The sequence below is a fragment of the Hyalella azteca genome, unplaced genomic scaffold (genome assembly GCF_000764305.2).
Source record: "Hyalella azteca isolate HAZT.00-mixed unplaced genomic scaffold, Hazt_2.0.2 contig5386, whole genome shotgun sequence".
Taxonomy (NCBI): Eukaryota; Metazoa; Arthropoda; class Malacostraca; order Amphipoda; family Hyalellidae; genus Hyalella; species Hyalella azteca.
In genome coordinates this window covers 690180-702776 of record NW_025935579.1, presented here as the reverse complement: position 1 = coordinate 702776, position 12597 = coordinate 690180, and the positions used below count along the sequence as shown (strand labels likewise).

Sequence of the window (12597 nt, the reverse complement as noted above, 5' to 3'; positions counted from 1 at the left end):
CCTTCTAATCTGAAATAGTGAAGGTGATAATCATAACGATCAGTCGGACGGATTACACCCTTACACGGAAAGCATGAATAACTTTTCGCGCTCAAGGAACATGTTTAAAGTAGCAAGAAGACCATAACATAAAGGAAAAAGTCTTCCTAATAAAACTTCTGTATCGGGCAAAATCCAGTAGATATGGAGCCTCAGCAAGAGGCCTCTGATTATTGCATTCTTTACGCGAAAACTGTGAGCAAACCTCACAAGGAATCGACGTTGCCAATGAATTTTGTAGATGACTTCTTACGAGGCGGATCGCTCTCGAGTAACTTCTTTAACTTATTAGGAGGGATCGCATGAATGTGCAATGCGACTCGTTTGCTCGAGTTCCAGAGAATTAAGAAAAAAATAGTTCACTTTGATCAATATTCATGTGTTCGTACATCAACAACGAACAAGGCAAAAGATCGAGGCTGATCCGAATCATTTAGGGACACACATTGGACTATAAAAAGGGTGTAATTCGTAATTTACATAGAGCTCTGAGAGAAGCGCATTGCATTACCTCTCCAACCTGCATGCTGAGCACCAGACTAGTCTCCTGTCGAACTCAACTTCAGCCGCAAAATGATGTTGATCGGGGAACTGATTGGCTGAAGAGATAAAGGAGCACAGTATAGAACACTAATGCCGCCGTTACAAATAAATATTATTGTTCTACTGGTGCTAGGAGCATCCTTCTCAAGGAACAATGCGCAAAACGGTGTTGAATTTTAAATTTTGTGGATACTTCATAGTAGATTAGTATTAATTACAGGAATATTTTTTGTAGTTTTAAGCGCAATCCTAAATCAAATATGGATACAACGTTGAGATAACTTGCTCACAAGAAGATAACACATTTGGAAATGCAGCAAATCCTAAAGCCATTCATAAATTTAAAAATTTCATAAAAAATAATTTGGGGACATATTTATTATATTTACTTAGCATTAAAGAAGCTGTCAATATATTAATCAAATTTCACTCACTTTCAGCTCCCATTACATTTATGCCCAATTAGGCGTGGCATTGTAATGCTACCGGAAATTCGGAATTTTTCTTTACCATTAACTCGGTCCACGTACAGAATTAAATAAAAATATCACACATACTAAACTCTCAAAGCTAATTATACAGTCCACTTCAAAACGAAATAAAATATCCATACACTAAATTTACGAAATTTTACTTTCAGTGAAAGTCCTGACAGCGAACCCAGACGGTGCCCAGCGCGGCGACACCTGGGCACAGCTGAACGGCTCCGTGCAGATCACGCGCGACTCCTCCATCTGCCTGCGCTTCAGGATCAGAGTCTTCAGGCTCCTCACTGCCGTGCTCTACCTCTTCGATATTAGGGACTCGGATAACGATGGTGAGTAAATGTATGAAATTTTAAAAATAACGATGTGTTTCCCCACGACTTCAAACAAAACATATCTAAGCACCTGTGTCGTGACTCGTTATCATGATAAACTACGGGAACGACCGTGTAGTGTGTACAAAATTTTGACAGCCTCCCTGATAGCATCGTTGACGCTTCGAGTATGAATGCCTTCAAGAAGAAACTAGACGAAGCTATGCCAATGCTTATGATCAGTCATAAAATGCCTAATATTTAGCACCTTACGGACCAGGCAATAAGTCCAGCAGCTATCTTAATCAATCGATCGTCAGTTATGGAAAGATCGGGTTCAAAAGGCCGGATCCCTTGTGAATCAAGTCACGAAAAGTACATGAATAGGCAACAGGCCATGGGCCTATTTCTTCAGTGCCGACACTTCTACTCTAAAATAAATAAATAGAAAAAAAACAGGTCACCAAAGATCCGAAAATGTTCCGACCTTACCGATTCTAAGTGCATATGTCAAGATAAATTATCTCACAAATGAACATTTTTTACAATGATGAACGCGAGCTCACATATTTCTTGAAATTGTAATAAGGACGACTGTTCTCTACGTGAACGTACATACATGTGTATACAGTCGATTCCTGGTACTACACACTTTCCAAGGGACATTGACATCGAGCATAAAAACAGATGTAATTTCAGTACAAATCTTAAATAAGTGTTTCTATTTCAGCAATTTCTTTTGAGGTGTACTTCGAGAAAATTCGGACGAAGTATGGAGGTTATGGAAAATTTTACGCTTTGCCCAACAACCTCGCCACCAACACGTGGTATCACTACTGCCAGGTCAGACACGCTACGGAATCATTTCTCACTATCTACATTACAGAGATTAAATGTTACTCGTCAGCTCACGTGAAAATTCAAGTGTGTAACATTTAAGACTTAGAAACAAAATGAGTTGGCAAAACTAACACCTAATAAAAAATGAACACGATTTTCAATTTTTAAAACAATCTTTTGTGCTCTTCGAGAGCTCATTCATAATACTGATAGTTTCAGGATACTGAATATCATCAGATTAGGCAGCTAGCATTTTGATAAAGAAATCAAAAACGGATTTAAGCAATAACTTCGTGGCAGCTTGGCAAATCGAGCATTAATTGGCCACGGGAAACTTAAGTCTTTTCTGAAAGATTTTCCAAAATTTGAATATTTCGACAGCTCTCAGAGCAATTTTTTGAGTTACTTTGTAGGCACATTTAGACTTCAAATTATGAAAATAAGGTACATGCTAAGTAAATTCGTCGACTTCATCAGGTGCGGGACGTCACTAATGGACTGGCCCAGGTATACTTGCAGGGCGATCTCCTCGCGAACGAATCCTTTGCATTCGCATCTGACAACATAACACGTCGTGTATTTATTGGCCAGGATGAATTTGAGGTACGTAATGTGGGTTTACATGACATACTGTACGTCATGTAAACCCGTTCGCGATAACTTTATGAAGATAAACAGAAAATTAATTATGTGTGTTAAATTGGACTAACAATAAATTAAGAAGCGGTCATGCCCATCTGGCGGAAGTGTGCTTCTATTTTAGTACAATAATTAAACCTAAAATACTTGCTCAACATGAACAAAACACTCGTACTCTATAAAAGATTGTCCATGTGAGTTTGAAGCTTTCTTCCAGTCTGTAGGATGTAGGAAGCAATAAATGAAAGCCGCACAAAATTGTACAACCGAATTTTGCAGTAAAATGCTAATGAAGAATAGTTTCCATCCGTCAATTTTCACATGAACGCATTGCAGCCGCCGTACTCACTGAGCGGGGATGTGACTCAGCTGAATGTGTGGAAGTCAGCGCTGTCAGCGGAGCGCGTGCGGCAACTCGCGTCGTGCGAGGACCGCAGCGAGGGCGACTTGCTGAGGTGGTCGGCGTCCTGGACGCTCAGCAACGTCACGCTCTCGGTAACTTTTTCGACTTTTTCTAAGGGCGTTTGTCGACATTAAAATATTATAGCATTTTCAACAGAACGACCAAGTACGTTGTTATACTCACGTATTGCGAACAGATCCCCTGGGTTTTTGAACAGTGGTCAGCACTTTCTTCAGGTCAACACGAATTGGGATGCTCGCTAAAAATTAGCCGGAAAATTCCAAATCAAGAAGTCTTACCCAAAGTTAAAAGTTCAAGGCAGGCTTCTTTTATGTACACTGCTCTTATTTCATCGGCCAAAATGAAAAACATTTCCAACTGTGTTAAAAACTAATTATGATTTCTGAATTTAAACTCAACTTATACTGAATCGATTTTATGATGCGAGTGAATTATAACATTAATCAAGCGAAAAAAAAAGAGAAAACAATTGTAAATCTTCTATTACCTATTTCCAGTTGAATATGCAAGTACCAGTTGTAACCAGGTCGAATAAATTTAAAACATTGGCAGCAAATATCTGTTTTAATGAAATAGCGCAATTATAAAAGATTATGGTGTTTACCACAGATATTTTTTGCAGGAAGAAGTGTCAGTGCAGGACTTGTGCCGCAGCAGTGGAAGCAGCGACCGCCGCAAGATTGTGCCGCTACCCTTACTCAGGTCTGAGACACAGATATTATGTCTTCTTTGTTCCGACGTAATGATTAAGTTAGAGGTTAATTAAAGGTTTCGCATCTTCCCTTTGTATCATATTTTCAAATGGCTGAATTTAAATTCGCTGAGTTTTATGAAACCAAAAAAGTAGAGAAGTATAAATAATTTGCAACAACACTTGTTGAATACAGACGTGGGTACGAATGATGGACAGTAAATGGATGAAAAGTATGAGTAGAAAGTAGAAGTACAAATTGGAAGTAGATAGTAGATGTAGAAAGAAAGAAGTAGAAAGTAGAAGTCGAAAGTAAAAGTAGAAAATAGAAGTGAAAACTAGAAGTAGTAATTAGAAGTAAAAATTTGAAATGGAAAGTAGAAGTAAAAAGTAGAAGTGGACGGTAAAAGTGAACAATAGAAATGGACAGTACAAGACGGCTTTAGAAGTGAACAGTATAAGACGACATTACAAGTGGACAGTAAAAGTGGGAAGAAGCAGTGGACGGTAGAAGGCGACAGTGGTGGCAACGGTTAATTTACTGCAGCGGGCAGTATTGGCGAACAGTCTGAATAAAGCGTGCGTAGTCTCAAACATTACATCGGTATTGATAAATCACCAACGTCACAGGTACCACGAAGCGTTCAAGACGTGCCGAGCTCTTGGAGGAAACATACGGATACCGAAATCGCTAGAAGAACTGAAGGAAGATCTTTCGGTATTTCATGGAAACGAAGGTGAGATATGAGCACCTTCACATCTATTCTTTCGCCATGAATTATATAATCAGCGCATTCAATACTCAAAAGCACTCATGCGAGTGCTTTTTGACATCGAAAACAACTATCATAATGATGATTTGAATAGTCAATGATGTTACTGTCTTTCGTTTCCCGCACTCGAATAAAAGTTTTCTGAGTTCAGCCATCATTCAGAATGGCATCATTTGAGGAGAATTAGGTTTGCATCCTGTAACTGGTTTATTACACCATTATTCCCAAAACTGATAATAAGCTAAGTAAATTCGAGCTTAAATGAGCATCTCCATACGAATGTAATAATTTTTTGCTTATTGTGAATGATCAATGATTAAATCCTTTCGTGGGGCACGAAAAAAAAATGAAAAAATGTTGTCGTTGTGGACAGAATGTGGCCGTCAGTGGGGCGGGGCGAGCGATGAAGCAGTCGAGGATGAGTGGGTCGACACATTCACGGGCGTCAAATACACGCCGGTAATCCACTGCAATCTGACATGAACAATTTTTTTAGGATTATATTATTATTGCGCTATCACTGCATGTTCGATGCATTGTTACTGTATGACATCGCGTGCTCAATAGAGCATTCAAACCGCTCCGGCCAGACCGTTCAACGTCATTGGCTGCTCCACACACACACATCTGCTGGCGATTTTTCCCGATTTTCACCGAAAAATGAACGCATCACGGTCTGCTTAAACGGCACAGGCGCCGCAGCTTTCCGTTACGTAGAGGAGTAAAGAATGGCTGTGTTGTTGGAGTAACTTTCAGAAGAGAGTTCAAGCATGGCTGCGTTGTCGGGCTAACATTCAGGAGCGGGTTCAAGCATGGCTGTGTTGTCGGACTAACATTCACGAGCGGGTTCAAGGATGGCTGTGTTGTCGGAGTAACATTCAGGAGCGGGTTCAAGCATGACTGTTTTGTCGGACTAACATTCAGGAGCGGGTTCAAGCTTGGCTGTGTTGTCGGACTAACATTCAGGAGCGGGTTCAAGCATGGATATGTTGTCGGGCTAACATTCAAGAGCGGGTTCAAACATGGCTGTTTTGTCGGACTAACATTCAGGAGCGGGTTCAAGCATGGCTGTTTTGTCGGACTAACATTCAGGAGCGGGTTCAAGCATGGATATGTTGTCGGGCTAACATTCAAGAGCGGGTTCAAACATGGCTGTTTTGTCGGACTAACATTCAGGAGCGGGTTCAAGCATGGCTGTTTTGTCGGACTAACATTCAAGAGCGGGTTCAAACATGGCTGTGTTGTCGGGCTAACATTCAGAAGCGGGTTCAAGCATGGCTGTGTTGTCAGAGTAGCACTCAGAAGCGGAGTAAAGCATGACTGTGTTGTCGGAGGAGCACTCAAAAGCTGAGTAAAGCATGTCTGTGTAGTCGGAGTAGCACTCAAAAGCGTAGTAAAGCATGGCTGTGTTGTCGGAGTAGTACTCAGAAGCGAAGTGAAGCATGGCTGCTAGCTGTGAAGCGGAGTATGACGGGCACAGAGGATGAGCGCAGCGAAAATGACGCACAGAGGAGATTTTTATCGTTAACATTGCAAAGAGCAGCTGTAACATCAGACATGTGCCAAATTTGACAAGGAATGATATACCAGAGCCAGAGACAGCTCCACATAACGGTGCAGCTGGACTCAAATGAACTTACACCACTTTTTCTCGAGACAAACGGTGTTAATGACGACACTGTAGGATAGGATTCAGAACCATCAAAATGTGAATTTTCAACCAAATACTGGAAAAAACATTCATGTTAGTTCAGCAGAATCTTTTTTATCAGTCTGCACGACCACGGTAAATTATATTATTTTTTATTTCCAGAAAGAATTACTATTCCTTCCCGCCAATCCGGACGGCGGTATTTACCAGAACTGTCTGCGCTTACATCCTGAAGGTATGGGGGATACCGAGTGTCAGAAGGACAGCTGCTCGAGCTGCCGCGTGCCGGCTTACGAGACATGGACCATCCGGGGCATTTGCGAGGAGGAAGAGGTTTTTTTTCATCGGATGAATTATGTTCTCAGTTTAACATCGTCTCGACATGAGACGTTGACGTGTCCTCTATATTTTATGAGATCAACGTGTCCTCTATATTTTATAACTATACGCTCAACTGCACAAGTTTGGTCTCGCTTACAAAATGAAGTAGATCGAGTTAGATTAATTAGAAGAAATAGCTGCACGAACAGAAAAAATACGTTTACATTTGTTTTCTTAATTCTGCTAAAAGAAAAATGTCACAAAACTGATTTGTCTCATATTTCCGATTAGACATTGAATATATTTTCAGAGAGCCCGAGGTTTTCTGGATAACTTTATATACTAAGTAACTTTTTCTAGTAACCGCGAGGAAAAACATTATCCTCCGCGATTTTTTATTTTGGATTCCCGATTTTCTCTAATAGAAGAAGTATTCATAGAGGAAAGTGAGCAAAACTTTTGTACGCGAGACAGAGCATTTTTCGTCTCGTTCGATTCGTTGATTTGTAAAATTTTTAAGGAAATAATTTTGGTTAATAAAAAAGGTTTTAATCACTATGGAAGTAAAATAGGTTGTATATTCCTTGTCTTCTTTACCGCAGCGCATGAATTACTTGGACTTGGAGGCATCTCCGCTAGGTTTACGAGGATATGGCGAGTATGCCATCCGTCGCCTGGAGGGAATTTGGACGTGGTACAACTCGGTGTCTGGCAATACTATTGCCAAGTTTGTGCCTGAGAAAGGGCAACCCGACTACCCTTTTGGGAGACGCATTTGGAATTTGACGGTAATATATATTTTATACATGGTACATAGTTCCGAGTTGGGTCAACACTTAAACAATTCACTAATTATACGACCTATCATTTAACATTAGCGGGCAACCACTAAGCCAGGGTGGCCTAGGGGTTACAGTTTTGCAAAGTACCAGGATAGGAGCAGAGAGGTGAGGGTTCGATTCCAGCTCTGTGAGACAGTTACTGGTAAGAATCGGCCAGAAGGCCGGGCGGTTAAGGCCCTCTTCCACTATGAGACAGCGCCTGAATAAAAAACTGACTTTCGCGGGCGGCGTGTTAGCCCAGATGGAACTCAATCTCGATCCCAGCACATGCTCGTAGGGGAAACGCGTACGCGTTTTGAGGCCCAGCCATGTCGCTCATTGGTCTCAAGTCAGTCTCAATCCATCAGAATTAGTCCCGTAGTGGAAATAGGGCCTTTAAGCAAATTTAACAATAGAGTTGCGAGCTCGAGACCGCAACAAGCTGTGAATGTTCTGCGATGTTAAGAATCGGCAACAGGCCTACGGCCTAGTAAACGCTAAAACCGCTATATTATTATTATTATTATTATTTAATCACAAACGACTCATTTGATTATTCGAAAGATTTCGGATCATAAATAAAGATCAGAGTCAATTGAAAATATCCTTCACTTAAAAATTAACCCATTGGTCACTTATGATCACTAGATGCAACAATATGTATCGATGCTGAAAGTGTACATCACATAGCTATAAAAACAGTTTCTTTACCTTACCTCTGCAGACTGACGTGTGTACGGCGACCGCAGGCAGCGCTCTGGAGATCACACTCTCGCCGTGCGGCCCCGGCCACTTCACCTGCACCGACGGCAAATTCCATTGGTCACTTATGATCACTAGATGCAACAATATGTATCGATGCTGAAAGTGTACATCACATAGCTATAAAAACAGTTTCTTTACCTTACCTCCGCAGACTGACGTGTGTACGGCGACCGCAGGCAGCGCGCTGGAGATCACACTCTCGCCGTGCGGCCCCGGCCACTTCACCTGCACCGACGGCAAATGCATCGACTTCGGCAGTCGCTGCGACCTCAAGTTTGACTGCGATGACAAAACCGACGAATCTTTCTGCGATATTGTCAACTTCCCTCCGGACTACAAGCTGAACTTGCCACCGCGACCGTGTAATGAAAGACGAAACCAATTTTATGATAAAGATCATGCTATTTATCATCAAATAAAAAACGTTGGATAATAAGGTTTCAAAACTTGGAAATGTGCATTCTATAGATTTTTGTGTAAATCTATTATTTTTTTTACAATATGTGAAGTAACGGTTCATGTGAAGGAATCCCTACTTAGTACAGACTTCAACAAAAATTTGATGTTTTGTTGTCATTTTGACAGCAATATGATTCTGATAAATACTATAAAGTATAAGTAGTTAAATTAAAATTTTTATTAGTTCAGCTTGCCTTTAATTAATTGTACTATATATTTGTAAGGTATTGATAATTTTAGGGTATGCGAACGAGAATCTATGAATGACTGTCTATAAACGATAAAAGAACAGTTTTATCACTCCCATCAACAATAAAAGATGGGATTGCATATGAGGTAATCTTCATTTTTTTTCACCAAATCAAGTAAGCAACTCTCCACTGCCGATTTCCATCAACGTGTCCATAGACACGATGGACATCAACACCGAGACCATGATGCTGTCAAGCAGTTACAACCTGCGCATGACTTGGTACGACAACAGACTCTCCTACAACAACCTCAAGCAACTCACCCGACTCAACACACGTGAGTTATAAATAAGGTATTATTGCAGATTAACTACATCCAAAAAAAGGGTGTTTTTTTTTAATTATATGTTTTTTGGGGTGTAGATTACGAATCTGAAATCCATTTTTGATTCATGCATTGCCTCTGACTTTACACAAGTGTGCAAAATTTCAGATCGATAGGATAAGTAGAAGTGTATTAAATTTCGATTACAAGATTTGTAGCAGACAGACAAACAAACAGACAAGAAGTGAAGTTAAAGAGAAGTGTCGTAGAATTGAATCTTATTTGATCTGCAGAGATATCGATTTATGGAGAGTGGCATCAATTATTTGTAGAGAATTTAAAAATAGAATTGCAAATATCTTGCAACACGTAAAAATATTGATTTTTACTTAATTACTTCGCCAATGCCGAAGATTTAGTGAAAGTAATAACGGTTGCAGCGTTGATTAGGTTTGACACCGATTCTGGACAACTCACTTCTCCAATCTTTGTGCTCTTAACAACATTTATAGCCATAGATGTCCAATAGTTACATTCATGGCAAACGATAATTAATATTAAATCATTATTTTTTAACGTGTTACAGTGAAAAATTTATTTCTAGACCGAAAAATGTTTCTGTTTTGAGACCGAAATGTTTCTGAACAGACCGAAATCTGTTCTGAGTAAGCATGCTGTTACTGTTAGGGAAAATACAGTATTATTTAGGTCATCAAACAATTTAAACGTACACGCAAGTGCGTTAACCTCTGTGCTGAGAGACAAGTTGCTTTCGTCAAATATTTCAATAGAATGAAAGAAGCAACCACGCAAATGAATTCGTGTGAATAACAGAAATTTAAATACAATATTGTTTAGCAAAAATCTCGGGAGCAGTTAGTGGATGAACGAGGACTTTGACTGGTCTGTGTATTTCTACCACAAATGCAATCGAAACTTCATTCATAATTTAATTTCAAGCTATTGTTGGGGGAGTGATGCTAAGGAAATATTTCCATTTGTTTTCATCAGTATCAAAGACACAAGTGGACGAGCTTTGGAAGCCTCTCATTGGCTTCATCAACACCGACGACATCCAGCAGTCAGCGGTAGACGAGGACGCCATTACGACTATCATAAAACACACCAAGAATTTCGCGCACAACCTCACCAACTCTTACGAAGGTTTAGTATAGGTTCAATTTAAAAAATCGAAGATTAACGTTTTAATGGTAATATTAATTTCCAATCAACTTCCCGCCTTGAAAGCTTCGTCAGATGAATTCATTTATCACGTTTATTACCCCTCGAAAACGAGGCAAGGTTAACTTAGGCAACAACTGCCCAGGTAGATCAATCACGGTGTTTTCGTTCATACAGTGGAGATATACGGCGGATCTGAAAATCCAATATCGACAACGCGCAAATACTTCACAATCTTCAAGTGCAACTTTGACCTCACGCTCTACCCGTTTGATATTCAAGAATGCTTCATTCAGTTCAAGATTTTGTCTGCTTCAGATGAGTACCTTGTCTTCAATATAAGCGGTACGTAATGGAATATTCAATATAATTGAAGTTATTAGAAGTTAACATACTTACGTAATCGAAAAGGAAGATGTGAATATTCAAACGTCGAAAGTATGGCAGAGGGTAGAATTAAACTTAATTATTCCTAATTCGTCTCACCTACTAGAGGCTGGAGGATTGAAACTCAATAACAAAGCTTAGTTACATAATTTATTTCGCTGAGAAACGGATCATGAACTTCTTACTGGATTTAAAATTATTATCAACTTTAATTCCAGAAGTTGATCTATTCAGTTCTTGATGTAGAGTCGTATGTCGAGTACCTTGGATCGAAGTACCTGGTAGAGTATGGGATCGGTCGAGTAGCGCTGGAAGAGGACGTCACCAAGCAATACGCGGCGGCGCGAGTGACGGTTCAGCTCGTCCGGCGCTACGGTTATGCGATGCTCAACATTTACATCCCGTCCATGATATTGCTCATCATCAGCTGCCTCACTCTCTTTTTCAGGCCGCCAATCTTCGAGGTAAGCCATAATAATTTTCTAATAGAGACTTGATAGAAAGCAGCACAAAATTCTCGAAGTAAGGTTTGACTTCACAAGCTGCAGGCTCGCATCACTGGATGTTATCAATCAAGAAAAATTGTATACGAGCCTTAAGAACTAAAATAAGAACAATTTGTCCCCCGTATACTCGACAGCATTATCGTTTACTGTTCCCTACTAAAAAGTGAAACGAAACGAACAATTGTTTATTCAAAACATTTCTAAAGAATTGAACGATGAATAGTTTATTATATTATTTTTTTTTTGCATAGCACCGCGGTAGATACAGCACAACTGCAGCGCACTTTTTACGAGGGGATTTTTGTGAATATGAAAAAGCGTACGAGCTGGCTGGGGGATTGCGGCATCGATATCAGTTCTTAAAAGCTGAGGTGTGACTGACTTCACACGCAGTCGCATTGCGATCGACATTGCTGCTCGACGCAGACCAATTTCTACTAAAGACTTTCTTACGTAAATTATCAAAAGTAACTGTTTAAATGATAACAACTAAAATATTCACGATCTGACACAAAGTAAATTAATTGTGATGAATCTCGCTGACAATTTTGCAGCTATTGGCCTTTCCTGGCGAGCATTTAGGATGTTTTACTCTTATTGGAGGTCGTTTTAAGCTAATGACACTTTAGCCCTAAACGAGATGATTCCCGTAATTCTGCAATTACTGATGTTTCAGAAATGCAAAATAAAAGTTTTTACCAACCCTGTCTAAATATGCATAATTTTACACAGGTTCGCCTCATGACCGCTCTTACGTCGCTACTTGTGCTGGCCACGCTCTTCACACAAGTATCTGCCTCGCTGCCCAAGACATCCTACTTTAAAATGGTGGATATTTGGCTACTTTTTTGCATCTTCGCTATCTTCCTGATTATCGCATTCCATGCTGTCATCGATAACTACATCGACTACGGATCTAGCATCAACAGCGGCGGCCATTACGAGACTATGGTCACTGCGTGGACCAACAAGGACGAGATCAAGACAGTGAAGGAGATCTTGAGGACTGGCACAGACGGAGTCATGGCCAATAAACTGCATATTTGGATCGTAGCTTCAAAGGTCGTGACTTTCTTTCTTTCTGCGGTTTTCAATTTCGTCTACTGGGGTTTGCTTGGAGTCTCTTCCGGACTCGTTTATCAATACTAGCTACCAATAATATCATATCCAGGAACCTGAACTTGGGACAAGTACTCGGAAGATACAGTGGGGGGAAATAAATATTCGTACACTTGAAAAAT

General features: G+C 40.1%; 1 protein-coding gene and 1 long non-coding RNA gene across 2 annotated transcripts; both read left to right on the top strand.

Annotated features, from left to right (window-relative positions):
- Positions 1 to 2128: 2128 nt before the first annotated feature.
- Positions 2129 to 3259, top strand: LOC125177875. Its single transcript, XR_007156700.1, has 3 exons — positions 2129 to 2224; positions 2699 to 2824; positions 3197 to 3259. It is a non-coding gene; the product is annotated as an uncharacterized LOC125177875 (long non-coding RNA).
- A 3377-nt stretch (positions 3260 to 6636) lies between these two features.
- Positions 6637 to 12548, top strand: LOC108668901 (glycine receptor subunit alpha-2). The gene is made up of 8 exons (XM_047880438.1): positions 6637 to 6732; positions 7323 to 7508; positions 8458 to 8668; positions 9132 to 9293; positions 10293 to 10445; positions 10641 to 10808; positions 11097 to 11314; positions 12089 to 12548. Exons 1-8 carry the CDS (start codon positions 6637 to 6639, stop codon positions 12503 to 12505), a joined length of 1611 nt encoding a protein of 536 aa, XP_047736394.1. The 3' UTR covers positions 12506 to 12548.
- The last annotated feature ends 49 nt before the right edge of the window (positions 12549 to 12597 follow it).